The sequence below is a fragment of the Heterodontus francisci genome, chromosome 49, assembly GCF_036365525.1.
Source record: "Heterodontus francisci isolate sHetFra1 chromosome 49, sHetFra1.hap1, whole genome shotgun sequence".
In the NCBI taxonomy this organism is placed as follows: Eukaryota; Metazoa; Chordata; class Chondrichthyes; order Heterodontiformes; family Heterodontidae; genus Heterodontus; species Heterodontus francisci.
Window position 1 is genome coordinate 9,996,493 of NC_090419.1, and position 17,018 is coordinate 10,013,510.

The 17,018-nt window shown below is 49.2% G+C and overlaps 1 protein-coding gene across 8 annotated transcripts in view; it reads left to right on the forward strand.

Annotated features, from left to right (window-relative positions):
* LOC137358276 (plasma membrane calcium-transporting ATPase 3-like) overlaps positions 1–12,581 on the forward strand; it is a 110,351-nt gene extending 97,770 nt beyond the window's left edge. For all 8 annotated transcript variants that reach the window (XM_068024187.1, XM_068024182.1, XM_068024183.1 and 5 more), the window contains one exon: positions 12,264–12,581. In XM_068024187.1, coding sequence (XP_067880288.1) covers positions 12,264–12,581 — 318 coding nt within the window. The remainder of the gene's footprint in view (positions 1–12,263) is intronic.
* Positions 12,582–17,018: the final 4,437 nt, after the last annotated feature.

A 17,018-nucleotide genomic window follows, 5' to 3' on the forward strand; every position in this document is an offset into this window, starting at 1 on the left:
CACTTCAAATACTGTACACAGTTCCAGTCTCCATATCACACTTCAAATACTGTACACAGTTCCAGTCTCCATATCACACTTCAAATACTGTACACAGTTCCAGTCTCCATATCACACTTCAAATACTGTACATAGTTCCAGTCTCCGTATCACACTTCAAATACTGTGCACAGTTCCATTCTCCATATCACACTTCAAATACTGTACACATTTCCAGTCTCCATATCACACTTCAAATACTGGACACAGTTCCAGTCTCCGTATCACACTCAGAATACTGTACACAGTTCCAGTCTCCGTATCACACCTCAAATACTGTACACAGTTCCAGTCTCCGTATCACACTTCAAATACTGTACACAGTTCCAGTCTCCGTATCACACTTCAAATACTGTACACAGTTCCAGTCTCCGTATCACACTTCAAATACTGTACACAGTTCCAGTCTCCGTATCACACTTCAAATACTGTACACAGTTCCAGTCTCCGTATCACACTTCAAATACTGTACACAGTTCCAGTCTCCGTATCACACTTCAAATACTGTACACAGTTCCAGTCTCCGTATCACACTTCAAATACTGTACACAGTTCCAGTCTCCGTATCACACTTCAAATACTGTACACAGTTCCAGTCTCCGTATCACACTTCAAATACTGTACACAGTTCCAGTCTCCATATCACACTTCAAATACTGTACACAGTTCCAGTCTCCATATCACACTTCAAATACTGTGCACAGTTCCAGTCTCCGTATCACACTTCAAATACTGTGCACAGTTCCAGTCTCCGTATCACACTTCAAATACTGTGCACAGTTCCAGTCTCCGTATCACACTTCAAATACTGTACACAGTTCCAGTCTCCGTATCACACTTCAAATACTGTACACAGTTCCAGTCTCCGTATCACACTTCAAATACTGTACACAGTTCCAGTCTCCATATCACACTTCAAATACTGTACACAGTTCCAGTCTCCATATCACACTTCAAATACTGTGCACAGTTCCAGTCTCCGTATCACACTTCAAATACTGTACACAGTTTCAGTCTCCGTATCACATTTCAAATACTGTGCACAGTTCCAGTCTCCGTATCACACTTCAAATACTGTACACAGTTCCAGTCTCCATATCACACTTCAAATACTGTGCACAGTTCCAGTCTCCATATCACACTTCAAATACTGTACACAGTTCCAGTCTCCATATCACACTTCAAATACTGTACACAGTTCCAGTCTCCATATCACACTTCAAATACTGTACACAGTTCCAGTCTCCATATCACACTTCAAATACTGTACACAGTTCCAGTCTCCATATCACACTTCAAATACTGTGCACAGTTGCAGTCTCCATATCACACTTCAAATACTGTACACAGTTCCAGTCTCCATATCACACTTCAAATACTGTACACAGTTCCAGTCTCCATATCACACTTCAAATACTGTACACAGTTCCAGTCTCCGTATCACACTTCAAATACTGTGCACAGTTCCAGTCTCCGTATCACACTTCAAATACTGTACACAGTTTCAGTCTCCGTATCACATTTCAAATACTGTGCACAGTTCCAGTCTCCGTATCACACTTCAAATACTGTACACAGTTCCAGTCTCCGTATCACACTTCAAATACTGTACACAGTTCCAGTCTCCATATCACACTTCAAATACTGTACACAGTTCCAGTCTCCCTATCACACTTCAAATACTGTACACAGTTCCAGTCTCCATATAACACTTCAAATACTGTACACAGTTCCAGTCTCCATATCACACTTCAAATACTGTACACAGTTCCAGTCTCCCTATCACACTTCAAATACTGTACACAGTTCCAGTCTCCCTATCACACTTCAAATACTGTACACAGTTCCAGTCTCCATATCACACTTCAAATACTGTACACAGTTCCAGTCTCCGTATCACACTTCAAATACTGTACACAGTTCCAGTCTCCATATCACACTTCAAATACTGTACACAGTTCCAGTCTCCATATCACACTTCAAATACTGTACACAGTTCCAGTCTCCATATCACACTTCAAATACTGTGCACAGTTCCAGTCTCCGTATCACACTTCAAATACTGTACACAGTTTCAGTCTCCGTATCACATTTCAAATACTGTGCACAGTTCCAGTCTCCATATCACACTTCAAATACTGTACACAGTTTCAGTCTCCGTATCACATTTCAAATACTGTGCACAGTTCCAGTCTCCATATCACACTTCAAATACTGTACACAGTTCCAGTCTCCGTATCACACTTCAAATACTGTACACAGTTCCAGTCTCCGTATCACACTTCAAATACTGTACACAGTTCCAGTCTCCATATCACACTTCAAATACTGTACACAGTTCCAGTCTCCATATCACACTTCAAATACTGTGCACAGTTCCAGTCTCCGTATCACACTTCAAATACTGTGCACAGTTCCAGTCTCCGTATCACACTTCAAATACTGTGCACAGTTCCAGTCTCCGTATCACACTTCAAATACTGTACACAGTTCCAGTCTCCGTATCACACTTCAAATACTGTACACAGTTCCAGTCTCCGTATCACACTTCAAATACTGTACACAGTTCCAGTCTCCATATCACACTTCAAATACTGTGCACAGTTCCAGTCTCCGTATCACACTTCAAATACTGTACACAGTTTCAGTCTCCGTATCACATTTCAAATACTGTGCACAGTTCCAGTCTCCGTATCACACTTCAAATACTGTACACAGTTCCAGTCTCCATATCACACTTCAAATACTGTGCACAGTTCCAGTCTCCATATCACACTTCAAATACTGTACACAGTTCCAGTCTCCATATCACACTTCAAATACTGTACACAGTTCCAGTCTCCATATCACACTTCAAATACTGTACACAGTTCCAGTCTCCATATCACACTTCAAATACTGTGCACAGTTCCAGTCTCCATATCACACTTCAAATACTGTACACAGTTCCAGTCTCCATATCACACTTCAAATACTGTACACAGTTCCAGTCTCCATATCACACTTCAAATACTGTACACAGTTCCAGTCTCCGTATCACACTTCAAATACTGTGCACAGTTCCAGTCTCCGTATCACACTTCAAATACTGTACACAGTTTCAGTCTCCGTATCACATTTCAAATACTGTGCACAGTTCCAGTCTCCGTATCACACTTCAAATACTGTACACAGTTTCAGTCTCCGTATCACATTTCAAATACTGTGCACAGTTCCAGTCTCCGTATCACACTTCAAATACTGTACACAGTTCCAGTCTCCGTATCACACTTCAAATACTGTACACAGTTCCAGTCTCCATATCACACTTCAAATACTGTACACAGTTCCAGTCTCCCTATCACACTTCAAATACTGTACACAGTTCCAGTCTCCATATAACACTTCAAATACTGTACACAGTTCCAGTCTCCATATCACACTTCAAATACTGTACACAGTTCCAGTCTCCCTATCACACTTCAAATACTGTACACAGTTCCAGTCTCCCTATCACACTTCAAATACTGTACACAGTTCCAGTCTCCGTATCACATTTCAAATACTGTACACAGTTCCAGTCTCCATATCACACTTCAAATACTGTACACAGTTCCAGTCTCCGTATCACACTTCAAATACTGTACACAGTTCCAGTCTCCATATCACACTTCAAATACTGTACACAGTTCCAGTCTCCATATCACACTTCAAATACTGTACACAGTTCCAGTCTCCATATCACACTTCAAATACTGTGCACAGTTCCAGTCTCCGTATCACACTTCAAATACTGTACACAGTTTCAGTCTCCGTATCACATTTCAAATACTGTGCACAGTTCCAGTCTCCATATCACACTTCAAATACTGTACACAGTTCCAGTCTCCATATCACACTTCAAATACTGTACACAGTTCCAGTCTCCATATCACACTTCAAATACTGTGCACAGTTCCAGTCTCCGTATCACACTTCAAATACTGTACACAGTTTCAGTCTCCGTATCACATTTCAAATACTGTGCACAGTTCCAGTCTCCATATCACACTTCAAATACTGTGCACAGTTCCAGTCTCCATATCACACTTCAAATACTGTACACAGTTTCAGTCTCCGTATCACATTTCAAATACTGTGCACAGTTCCAGTCTCCGTATCACACTTCAAATACTGTGCACAGTTCCAGTCTCCATATCACACTTCAAATACTGTGCACAGTTCCAGTCTCCGTATCACACTTCAAATACTGTACACAGTTCCAGTCTCCGTATCACACTTCAAATACTGTGCACAGTTCCAGTCTCCATATCACACTCGGAATACTGTGCACAGTTTCGGTCTCCATATCACACTCGGAATCATGTGCACAGTTTATTTTTATTTATTTTTCGGTCTCCATATTATAAAAGGCATCGAGAGGCACTGGAGCAGATATAGAAAAGATTTACAAGGATCCCAGAACTGAGAGGTTATAACTATCAGCAAAGATTGAACAGGCTGGAGTCTTTTTCTCTGGAAAAGAGGCGGCTGAGGGCCGACCTGATAGAGGTCTTTAAAACGATGAAGGGGGTTTCGATCGGGTAGACGTAGAGAAGATGTTTCCACTTGTCGGGGGGAGACCAGAACTAGGGGGGTCATCAATATAAGACAGTCAGTAATAAATCCGATGGGGAATTCAGGAGAAACTCCTTTCCCCAGAGAGTGGTGAGAATGTGGAACTCGCTCCCACAGGGAGTGGTTGAGGTGAATAGTATCGATGTATTTAAGGGGGGAAGCTGGATAAACACACGAGGGAGAGAGGAAGAGAAGGATATGGTGATAGGGGGGGGAGATGAAGTACAGGGTGGGAGGGGGCTCATGTGGAGCAGAAATACTGGCATGGAGCGGTTGGGCCGAATGGCCTGTTTCTGTGCTGTACCATTCTGTGTAATTCAAATGCCAGAGTAGAACCATCCTTTATCACCTTGTCGATCAGTCGCTTTCTCATTTCCCCAAACTGTCACTGTAACCTCACAGCTTGGGTCGCTACTGTGCTCAGTCCATTGAATGCATTAATCATGTGATGTTATCATTTTGCTTCGGAGATAGTACCATGGACAATGGAATGGACCATTTTTATGATATCTATGCCTAAAGTAGCACAGCCCGCATAGGATCTATTCTGGAGCAGCTTCCCGCAGTCCTCAGGTCACCTGTTGGTAATGGGAGTTTTCAGTGTTAAAAAGAAACCACCCCCTCTGCTCAGAGTTCGTCTTGTGTAGGCCATGTCGAGGTGGATCTAACTCTTGCCTCAGAGTCAGAGGTTGTGGGTTCAAGCCCCCACTCCAGAGACTCGAGCCCCTTAATCCTGGCCCGACATTCCCCCCCCCCCCCCCCCCGGGCTCAGTACCGAGGGAGCGCCGCGCTGTCGGAGGGTCAGTACCGAGGCAGCGCCGCCCTGTCGGAGGGTCAGTACTGAGGGAGCGCCGCGCTGTCGGAGGGTCAGTACCGAGGGAGCGCCGCGCTGTCGGAGGGTCAGTACCGAGGCAGCGCCGCGCTGTCGGAGGGTCAGTACCGAGGGAGCGCCTCGCTGTCGGAGGGTCAGTACCGAGGGAGCGCCGCGCTGTCGGAGGGTCAGTACTGAGAGAGCGCCACGATGTCGGAGGGTCAGTACCGAGGGAGTGCCGCACTGTCGGAGGGTCAGTACTGAGAGAGCGCCACGATGTCAGAGGGTCAGTACTGAGGGAGCGCCTCGCTGTCGGAGGGTCAGTACCGAGGGAGCGCCGCGCTGTCGGAGGGTCAGTACTGAGAGAGCGCCACGATGTCGGAGGGTCAGTACCGAGGGAGCGCCTCGCTGTCGGAGGGTCAGTACCGAGGGAGCGCTGCGCTGTCGGAGGGTCAGTACTGAGGGAGCGCCGCGATGTCGGAGGGTCAGTACCGAGGGAGCGCCGCGCTGTCGGAGGGTCAGTACCGAGGGAGCGCCGCGCTGTCGGAGGGTCAGTACCGAGGGAACGCCTCGCTGTCGGAGGGTCAGTACTGAGGGAGCGCCGCGATGTCGGAGGGTCAGTACCGAGGGAGCGCCTCGCTGTCGGAGGGTCAGTACTGAGGGAGCGCCGCGATGTCGGAGGGTCAGTACCGAGGGAGCGCGCACTGTCGGAGGGTCAGTACTGAGGGAGCGCCGCGATGTCGGAGGGTCAGTACCGAGGGAGCGCCTCGCTGTCGGAGGGTCAGTACCAAGGGAGCGCCGCGCTGTCGGAGGGTCAGTACCGAGGGAGCGCCTCGCTGTCGGAGGGTCAGTACCGAGGGAGCGCCGCGCTGTCGGAGGGTCAGTACTGAGGCAGCGCCGCGCTGTCGGAGGGTCAGTACTGAGGGAGCGCCGCACTGTCGGAGGGTCAGTACTGAGGCAGCGCCGCGCTGTCGGAGGGTCAGTACCGAGGGAGCGCCGCGCTGTCGGAGGGTCAGTACTGAGAGAGCGCCGCGATGTCGGAGGGTCAGTACCGAGGGAGCGCCACACTGTCGGAGGGTCAGTACCGAGGGAGCGCCGCGCTGTCGGAGGGTCAGTACTGAGGCAGCGCCGCGCTGTCGGAGGGTCAGTACTGAGGGAGCGCCGCACTGTCGGAGGGTCAGTACTGAGGCAGCGCCGCGCTGTCGGAGGGTCAGTACCGAGGGAGCGCCGCGCTGTCGGAGGGTCAGTACCGAGGGAGCGCCGCGCTGTCGGAGGGTCAGTACCGAGGGAGCGCCGCGCTGTCGGAGGGTCAGTACCGAGGCAGCGCCGCGCTGTCGGAGGGTCAGTACCGAGGGAGCGCCGCGCTGTCGGAGGGTCAGTACCGAGGGAGCGCCGCGCTGTCGGAGGGTCAGTACTGAGAGAGCGCCACGATGTCGGAGGGTCAGTACCGAGGGAGCGCCTCGCTGTCGGAGGGTCAGTACCGAGGCAGCGCCGCGCTGTCGGAGGGTCAGTACCGAGGGAGCGCCGCGCTGTCGTAGGGTCAGTACCGAGGGAGCGCCGCGCTATCAGAGGGTCAGTACTGAGGCAGCACACGCTGTCGAAGGGGTCGTGTTTCGGGATGAAACATTAAATCTGACGCCCCTGTCTGCCAGCTCAGGTGGACATAAAAGATCCCACAGCTACTGTTGTGGGAAGAGTACTGCGGGGGTTCTCCCCAGTGTCATAGAACATAGAACATACAGCACAGAACAGGCCCTTCGGCCCACAATGTTGTGCCGATCCTTTGTCCTCAAAGTGTCCTGGGCCAATATTTATCCCTCAACCAACACTGCTTAAAAAAAAAATCTTTTCGTTACCAAATTGCTGTTTGTGGGAGTTTGCCGTGCGCAAATTGGCTGCTGCATTTCCCTAAAATACAACAGCTTCAAAAACAGTCCTTCACAGGCATTGAATCACTTTGGGTTGTTGCCAAGTTCACAAACAGCACTGTACAATTGCAATGCAATTCTTTCTTCTGCATCATGCTCCGAGTTGATCTTATTCAGGGCTCTGCTGTATTTGAATGGATAACGATGCGATATACTTAAAGGGACATCCCCAAGTCGAGGCGGGAATTTTCTGGGGGAGGGACGGGATTGGATCAGTGTTTTTGGATGCGAGGCTCCGCTGTGTTGTTGCCCAGACTCTTGCTCACCTGCTCCTGTCAAGCGAAGTGGGTAAGGTGCCCAGGTAACCTTCAGAAGACTGAAAGAAGCATTGTAAAATCTGACGGTGTGGCACAACTGGTTCAGCGTCCAAAATTGTGAGTCACGTTGCCTTGTTACATGCCACTTTGCTTGACGGGCTGGGGTTGTCACTTTAAGTAGCATGCATTATCAGACTGTGTAATGATTTAACCAATTTTTCTTTGGTTCTGCCACCATTAACTCGCAAGCTAAAAAAGTTGCCTCCTGCTCCCCGAACATCTTCGTAGATTCGTTTACAAAGGTCAAGTGACAAGAGGTTGGCTCTCCTCCTGTTTGCCCAGGGTCAGGTCCCAGAGGTCCCCTGATACAGACCCTGCCACTTACTCTGGCCACCCTCGACATGGGTAGTCACCCATGCCAGGTACATAGCGCTGCCCACAGGTGTGGATGGAAAAGAACCCATGTATGACATGAGAGGTGATCGGGTCAGGTAATTATATACCTATCAAGAAAGATTGATCAGGCTGGGGGCTCGTCTCTCTAGAAAAGAGGTGGCTGAGGGGTGACCTGATTGAGGTCTTTAAAATGATGAAGGGGGTTTCGATCGGGTAGACGTAGAGAAAACGTTTCCACTTGTGGGGGGAGACCAGAACTAGGGGGCCATCAATATAAGACAGTCAGTAATAAATCCGATGGGGAATTCAGGAGAAACTCCTTTCCCCAGAGAGTGGTGAGAATGTGGAACTCGCTCCCACAGGGAGTGGTTGAGGTGAATAGTATCGATGTATTTAAGGGGGAAGCTGGATAAACACATGAGGGAGAGAGGAATAGAAGGATATGGTGATAGGGGGGAGATGAAGTAGGGGGTGGGATGGTAAGATGAAGTGGGTGGAAGGAGGCTCCTACAGAGCAAAAACACTGGAAGAGGTCAGATGGGTTGAATGGCCTGTTCCTGTGCTGTAAATTCTACCTGATTAAAGGATTTGTTCTTTGTTCTTTGTTGATTCGATCAGGTTGATAGAGAGAAACTATTTCCTCTGGTGGGGGGAAGAGTCCAGAACAAGGGGGCAGAACCTTAAAATCCGAGCCAGGCCGTTCAGGGGGTGATGTGAGGAAGCACTTCTTCACACAAAGGGGGAGTGGAAATCTGGAACTCTCTCCCCCCCAGAAAGCTGTCGAGGCCGGGCGGGGGTCAATTGGGAATTTCAAACCCGAGATTGATAGATTTTAGTTGGGTGAGTGGATTAAGGGTTAGGGAACCAAGGCGGGGAAATGGAGTTAAAATACAGATGAGGCCACGGTCTGATTGAATGGCAGAACAGACTCGGGCTGAATGTCCTTCTCCTGTTCTGATTTATTTCAGAGGGTCTAGAATTCAATGAGAATTCCTTTATTAAACTGAAAAGAATTGTGATGGCACTTTTAATAAGCCTTTGAGTCTACAAATTGTGCAATTGAGGGTAAAGGCATTAGCGATAGGATGGCAGAATAAAAGTGCTAATGATAGCATTAGTCTCTCGGTACTGTACCCGTAGGGTTAATAATGGGGCTGGTCACTCAGCCAGGTATCTGGATGGCTGCTCACAGTGTCCATGGAGATAATGATGGGACTAGCAGGTGGGTCTAACCTTGTCACTTGACCTTAAGGGGTTGTCCCCATGTTTTTTTTTTTTTGTTTGTTTTGGTCTCGTTCCCCAGCTTCCACAGGGCTCCAGCATGCGCAGAAGCACCCAGGATCTGACATGCAGCCCCCCCGGAGAGCCTGCCGCCAGTCCTCATTGAGCCATGAACTGCAGCTTTAGGACTTATACTCGAATGGTTTTACGTGGCACGTTTGCATGGTGGGTGGGGTGCTGGGTGTTTTAACAGAGGGACGCACAGGACAGGTTATCCCCCTTTGATGCTCTGTTGGTTTTGCTTTTCTGTTGATTTTTGTTTGGCTATTCTTGGCCATAAACTGGTCTGAAATGTCACCTTTGACCTCTCTCTTGCAGCATGACGGTTCACCTCTGACCTCTCACTTGCACATCCAGCTGTTCCAACGCAGGCAGGCTCCATTTGCACTCCATGGCCTCCTTGCTTCTGTGTCTTTATTAGTTTTCCCTTCTGTTTCTTTTCCGCAGAGCGATTATGACACGCTGCCTGGACCTAGCGATGCATTATTTCATTTTTATTTCTTCTTGCTTTCTTTTACTCTTCAGTGGTTTACTCTTCTTCTGTAGGCCTCTCCCAGTGAGCAGGGGTGGAGGGAGTACTGTATCTAGCACCATTTAACTTCCATTTATCTCCATGCAGGGATCCTTATAAAAGTAATTTTGCAATGCCTAATAACGTCTCAGCCTCGAATTAATGGCTAAAACAGATCCGCTCTCACGCAGCCCCCTCTTGGTGGGGAGATGAGGGGAATTGAACATGGGTGGGGCCACAAAAGGGGAGGTGGGGCCGTTCGAAGCCCCCGTTTGATATTCAGTCCCATTGCCTTCGATAGGACTGGATACCAGACATGTCCAATAACGAGCCAAATCTCAATCGCACTGGATAATGGGTGTGTCCTCAATTTTCATATCGTTCCATGGCCTCACCCCCTCCCTATCTCCGTAACCTCCTCCAGTCCCTATAACCCTCCCTATCTCTGTAACCTCCTCCAGTCCCTCACCCCCTCCCTATCTCCGTAACCTCCTCCAGTCCCTACAACCCTCCCTATCTCTGTAACCTCCTCCAGTCCCTCACCCCCTCCCTATCTCCGTAACCTCCTCCAGTCCCTACAACCCTCCCTATCTCTGTAACCTCCTCCAGTCCCTCACCCCCTCCCTATCTCCGTAACCTCCTCCAGTCCCTACAACCCTCCCTATCACTGTAACCTCCTCCAGCCCCTACAACCCTCTCTATCTCTGTAACCTCCTCCAGTCCCTACAACCCTCCCTATCTCCGTAACCTCCTCCAGTCCCTACAACCCTCCCTATCACTGTAACCTCCTCCAGACCCTACAACCGTCCCTATCTCTGTAACCTCCTCCAGCCCCGACAACCCTCCCTATCTCAGTATCCTCCTCCAGTCCCTACAACCCTCCCTATCTCCGTAACCTCCTCCAAACCCTACAACCCTCCCTATCTCCGTAACCTCCTCCAGTCCCTCACCCCCTCCCTATCTCCATCACCTCCTCCAGTCCCTCACCCCCTCCCCATCTCCGTCACCTCCTCCGGCCCCTACAACCCTCCCTATCTCTGTAACCTCCTCCGGCCCCCACAGCCCTCCCTATCACTGTAACCGCCTCCGACCCCTACAACCCTCCGAGATCTCTGCCCTCCTCCAATTCCGGCCTCTTGACCATCCCCCGATTCCCATCGCTCCACCATGGGCGGCCGTGCCTTCAGCTGCCTGGGGCCCTAAGCTCTGGAATTCCCTCCCTAAACCTCTCCGCCTCTCTCTCTCCTCCTTTAAGACTCTGCTTAAAAACCGACCTCTTTGACCAAGGAACTATCCCAAATATCTCCTTATGTGGCTCAGTGTCAAATTTTGTTTGATAACCCTCCTGTGAAGTCCTTGGCCCATTGTCTGACCTGAAAGGCGCTATATAAATACAAGTTACTGCTGTTTATCAAACTGCTGTCTAAATTAACGCTTCGCTAAGGTGTGGAGACCGAGATCTTTCAGCCTATGTTGACAAAAACGATGCTTCAAACTGGGCATTAATCCAGTGGCCGAAAAAGATGGGCAATGTTCGCCCCCCCATCATTCCTGATCACCATCAGTCAATTAAGAGTCTCACGCTGCAATTTTAAAACTGGCCTTTGACTCAACTTTGCCACTCACTCTTCTGTCACCTTTAATCATAACCAAAATTATTAAAGATGAGCCTCTAACACATGCAAATTTAATTCATCTTACCTCCTCAGTTTGGCTGATTGTAAGCTGGAAGTTGCTGCCTGACCCCTGACACTCGAGAGGTGCAGTGAGCCAAGTACGTTGGCTAAAAATGAAAAACAACACATCAGCACAAAGGAAAGGTTCCCCACGGGGAAGGGGATTACTCCTTACCCGCCTCCCCGCTGCCAGCCCCCCACCATAACCCATCGGTTAACATCTGAGAATAAATTAGCATGCATCAAGGCACAGCCACATCTCACTCCGTGACATCTCCTGGGAGAGGCGAGAAACCAGATTTGAAAAAAGCCAGGCCAGTTTTCGAAGAGAATTGGCTTTTGTCAATCATGGCTCAAAAATCCCCAACACCGCCCAAGGTGGAGAGATGTTCAAGGCTTTTGAAAAGATTTGGTGCCTCAGGATCTCTTGGTAAAACCATCTTCACCACATGAACACCTGTGTGTCTGTGTGTGTAGATCCGTCTACACACACAGACACACCAATCCCTCTCCACTATTTTTTTTTTGAAACGCAGCCTTCAATTCACTCTTGTTTTTAGATTACAGTCTCTTATCACTCCAGTTTCTTTTTTCTGCTCTCATGCCTCTCTTTAGACTCATCTCTCGCGGGGCGGTCTCCTCGTTTGCCTAACTTGTCTTATCGTCTTCCTCCTCTTTCCCCCCCCCTCCACCTCGCCCTTTTTCCTTTGACCTGTCTTCACTTTCTGTACCCCTCCTCACCTCCTTCTCACACCTTGTTCTCGCCAGCTCCGAGTGGTGAAAGCGTTCCGTAGCTCTCTCTACGAAGGATTGGAGAAACCGGAGTCTAGGACATCCATCCACAACTTCATGACCCACCCCGAGTTCCTGATCAACGACTCCCAGCCCAACATCCCCCTCATCGACGACACAGACGTCGAGGAAGAGGACCTTGTGCACGGCAAGCACAACCTCAGCCCACCCTCTTCGCCAAACAAAAACAACAACGCGATCGACAGTGGCATCTACCTGACCACTGACCTGAGCAAGTCGGCCATTCTTTCCTTGCCAGGAAGCCCGCTACACAGCGTGGAGACCTCACTTTAGCTGGGACTTTTTTGACCAGAGGCTGTTGGAATTCCAGAGAAAGCGGGGAGACAAAAAAAAAAAACAGTTTCAAGAGCGGAGTCGGGGATGGAACCCAATGCTATTGTATTCTGCACCACACAACACACACACCTATCAGTCGTAGGGTTCTGGAAGTGAACTCGACCCTGCTTTACTTTGAAGAACATCCCTGTATCATTGGGGGACTTGACTTTTTGTTGGGGGGAGGGGTTGGTGAGGGAGGGTATATGAACACTTTGCAGCATGTGCAAGAGGAAGAGATAAAGAAGGTTACTGTGAGCAAGTCGAGTTTTGACAGCCTTCCTGAGGAGAGGGGAGAAGCAACACTGAACATATTTGGACAGGCCACTTACTGCACTGTTATCAGTTGCACCGAACGAAAGCAGTTTGAGATGAAGATGTATGAATAATTATTATTAATATACAGATCACTCTATGTTGGTATCGCATGTCACTCATGATCCATCTGTAGACTATCACTTGTCCGTGGTGGTATTCAAACAAAAATGCAGGCTTTTTTTTTGGTTGCGTGGTTAGATGGAGTGGGCAATTATCAACTTTTAAACAATCGATTAGAGATTGTAGGACCCGTGAACACTGCGACTATTTTCTCCTTTGCTCTATACCAACCCAAAAAATGAGGAATTAAATTTATATTAAGAGACAGGTTAATCGTTACAGAACTTTATTGGGTAGCTAACATACAAGCACAAATTGGTCGAGGAAATGAAAAGAAATCAATTAATTTTGCGGGTTGGGTATTATAGATTTTGTAGGTTTTGTCTTGGGAGATGGTGCAGCTGAATTTTGAGGTGCAAAGGCATCTTCTCCAGCTAACAACTCAACAATTCCCACAGCCCCTTGACTCTGTGTATCCCAGAGCCTCCCTCTCAGGGTGATATTTGTACACTGACTGGTGTCTCTCAGTCCCCTCTCTCTCTCAGGGAGATATCTATACACTGACTGGTGTCTCTCAGTCCCCTCTCTCTCAGGGTGATATCTGTACACTGACTGGTGTCTCTCAGTCCCCTCTCTCTCAGGGAGATATCTGTACACTGACTGGTGTCTCTCAGTCCCCTCTCTCTCGGGGAGATATCTGTACACTGACTGGTGTCTCTCACTCCCCTCTCTCTCAGGGAGATATCTGGACAGTGACTGGTGTCTCTCACTCCCCTCTCTCAGGGTGATATCTGTACACTGACTGATGTCTCTCAGTCCCCCCTCTCCCTCAAGGTGATATCTGCACACTGACTGGTGTCTCTCAGTCCCCTCTCAGGGAGATATCTGTACAGTGACTGGTGTCTCTCACTCCCCTCTCTCAGGGTGATATCTGTACACTGACTGGTGTCTCTCACTCCCCTCTCTCTCAGGGTGATATCTGTACACTGACTGGTGTCTCTCAGTCCTCTAACTCTCAGGGAGATATCTGTACAGTGCCTGGTGTCTCTCAGTCCCCTCTCTCTCGGGGAGATATCTGTACACTGACTGGTGTCTCTCAGTCCTCCTTCCTCTGGGAGATATCTGTACACTGACTGGTGTCTCTCAGTCCTCTCTCTCTCAGGGAGATATCTGTACACTGACTGGTGTCTCTCAGTCCCCTCTCTCTCGGGGAGATATCTGTACACTGACTGGTGTCTCTCAGTTCCTTCTCTCTCAGGGTGATATCTGTACACTGACTGGTGTTTCTCAGTCCCCTGTCTGTCAGGGAGATATCTGTACAGTGACTGGTGTTTCTCAGTCCCCTCTCTCTCAGGGTGATATCTGTACAGTGCCTGGTGTCTCTCAGTCCTCGAACTCTCAGGGAGATATCTGTACACTGACTGGTGTCTCTCAGTCCCCTCTCTCTCGGGGAGATATCTGTACACTGACAGGTGTCTCTCAGTCCCCCTTCCTCTGGGAGATATCTGAACACTGACTGGTGTCTCTCACTCCCCTCTCTCTTAGGGAGATATCTGTACACTGACAGGTGTCTCACAGTCCCCTCTCAGGGAGATATCTGTACAGTGACTGGCGTCTCTCACTCCCCTCTCTCTCAGGGAGATATCTGTACACAGACTGGTGTCTCACAGTCCCCTCTCTCTCAGGGAGATATCTGTTCACTGACTGGTGTCTCTCAGTCCCTCTCTCTCAGGGAGATATCTGTACACTAACTGGTGTCTCTCAGTCCCTCTCCCTCGGGGAGATATCTGTACACTGACAGGTGTCTCTCAGCCCCCTCTCTCTCAGGGAGATATCTGTACACTGACAGGTGTCTCTCAGGGTGATATCTGTACACCGACTGGTGTCTCTCATCCCCCCTCTCTCTCTCAGGGTGATATCTGTACAGTGACTGGTGTCTCTCAGTCCCTCTCTCTCAGGGAGATATCTGTACACTAACTGGTGTCTCTCAGTCCCTCTCCCTCGGGGAGATATCTGTACACTGACAGGTGTCTCTCAGCCCCCTCTCTCTCAGGGAGATATCTGTACACTGACAGGTGTCTCTCAGGGTGATATCTGTACACCGACTGGTGTCTCTCAGCCCCCCCCTCTCTCTCTTAGGGTGATATCTGTACACTGACTGGTGTCTCTCAGTCCCCCCTCTCTCAGGGTGATATCTGTACAGTGACTGGTGTCTCTCAGTCCTCGCTCTCTCCGGGTGATATCTGTACACTGACAGGTGTCTCACAGTTCCCTCTCTCTCGGGGAGATATCTGGACACTGACAGGTGTCTCTCAGTCCCTCTCTCTCACAGTGTGATATCTGTACATTGACTGGTGTCTCTGACTCCCCTCTCTCTCTGGGTGATATCTGTACACTGACTGGTGTCTCTCAGTCTCCTCTCTCTCGGGGAGATATCTGTACATTGACTGGTGTCTCTCAGTTCCCTCTCTCTCAGGGTTATAGCTGTAAACTGACTGGTGTTTCTCAGTCCCCTGTTTGTCAGGGAGATATCTGTACAGTGACTGGTGTTTCTCAGTCCCCTCTCTCTCGGGGAGATATCTGTACACTGACTGGTGTCTCTCAGTCCTCCTTCCTCTGGGAGATATCTGTACACTGACTGGTGTCTCTCAGTCCCTCTCTCTCTCGGGGAGATATCTGTACACTGACAGGTGTCTCTCAGGGTGATATCTGTACACCGACTGGTGTCTCTCAGCCCCCCCTCTCTCTCTCAGGGTGATATCTGGACACTGACTGGTGTCTCTCAGCTCCTTCTCTCTCTCAGGGTGATATCTGTACACTGACTGGCGTCTCTCAGTCCCCCCTCTCTCAGGGTGATATCTGTACAGTGACTGGTGTCGCTCAGTCCTCGCTCTCTCCGGGTGATATCTGTACACTGACAGGTGTCTCTCAGTTCCCTCTCTCTCGGGGAGATATCTGTACACTGACTGGTGTCTCTCACTCCCCTCTCTCTCAGAGAGATATCTGTACACTGACTGGTGTCTCTCACTCCCCTCTCTCTCAGAGAGATATCTGTACACTGACAGGTGTCTCTCAGTCCCTATCTCTCAGGGTGATATCTGTACACTGACTGGTGTCTCTCTGTCCCCCTTCCTCTGGGTGATATCTGTACACTCACTGGTGTCTCTCTGTCGCCTCGCTCTCAGGGAGATATCTGGACCCTGACTGGTGTCTCTCAGTCCCCCTTCCTCTGGGAGATATCTGTACACTGACTGGTGTCTCTCAGTCCTCACTCTCTCGGGGAGATATCTGTACACTGACTGGTGTCTCTCAGTCCTCTCTCTCTCAGTGAGATATCTGTACACTGATTAGTGTCTCTCAGTCCTCTCTCTCTCAGGGTGATATCTATACACTGACTGATGTCTCTCAGTCCCTCTCTGTCAGGGTGATATCTGTACACTGACTGGTGTCTCTCAGTCCGTCTCTCTCAGGGAGATATCTGTACACTGACTGGTGTCACTCAGTCCCTATCTCTCTGGTTGATATCTGTACACTGACTAGTGTCTCTCAGTCCCCCTTCCTCGAGGTGATATCTGTACACTGACTGGTGTCTCTCAGTCCCCTCTCTCTCAGGGTGATATCTGTACACTGACTGGTGTCTCTCAGTCCCCTCTCTCTCAGGGTGATATCTGTACACTGACTGGTGTCTCTCAGTCCCTCTCTCTCAGGGAGATATCTGTACACTGACTGGTGTCTCTCAGTCCCTCTCTCTCAGGGAGATATCTGTACACTGACTGGTGTATCTCAGTCTACTCTCGCTCTCAGGGAGATATCTGTACACAGACTGGTGTCTCTCAGTCCCTCTCTCTCAGGGAGATATCTGTACACTGACTGGTGTGTCTCAGTCCCTCTCTGTCAGGGTGATATCTGTACACTGACTGGTGTCTCTCAGTCCCCCTTTCTCTGGGTGATATCTGTACACTGTCTGGTGTCTCTGACTCCCCTCTCTCTCAAGGTGATATCTGTACACTGACTGGT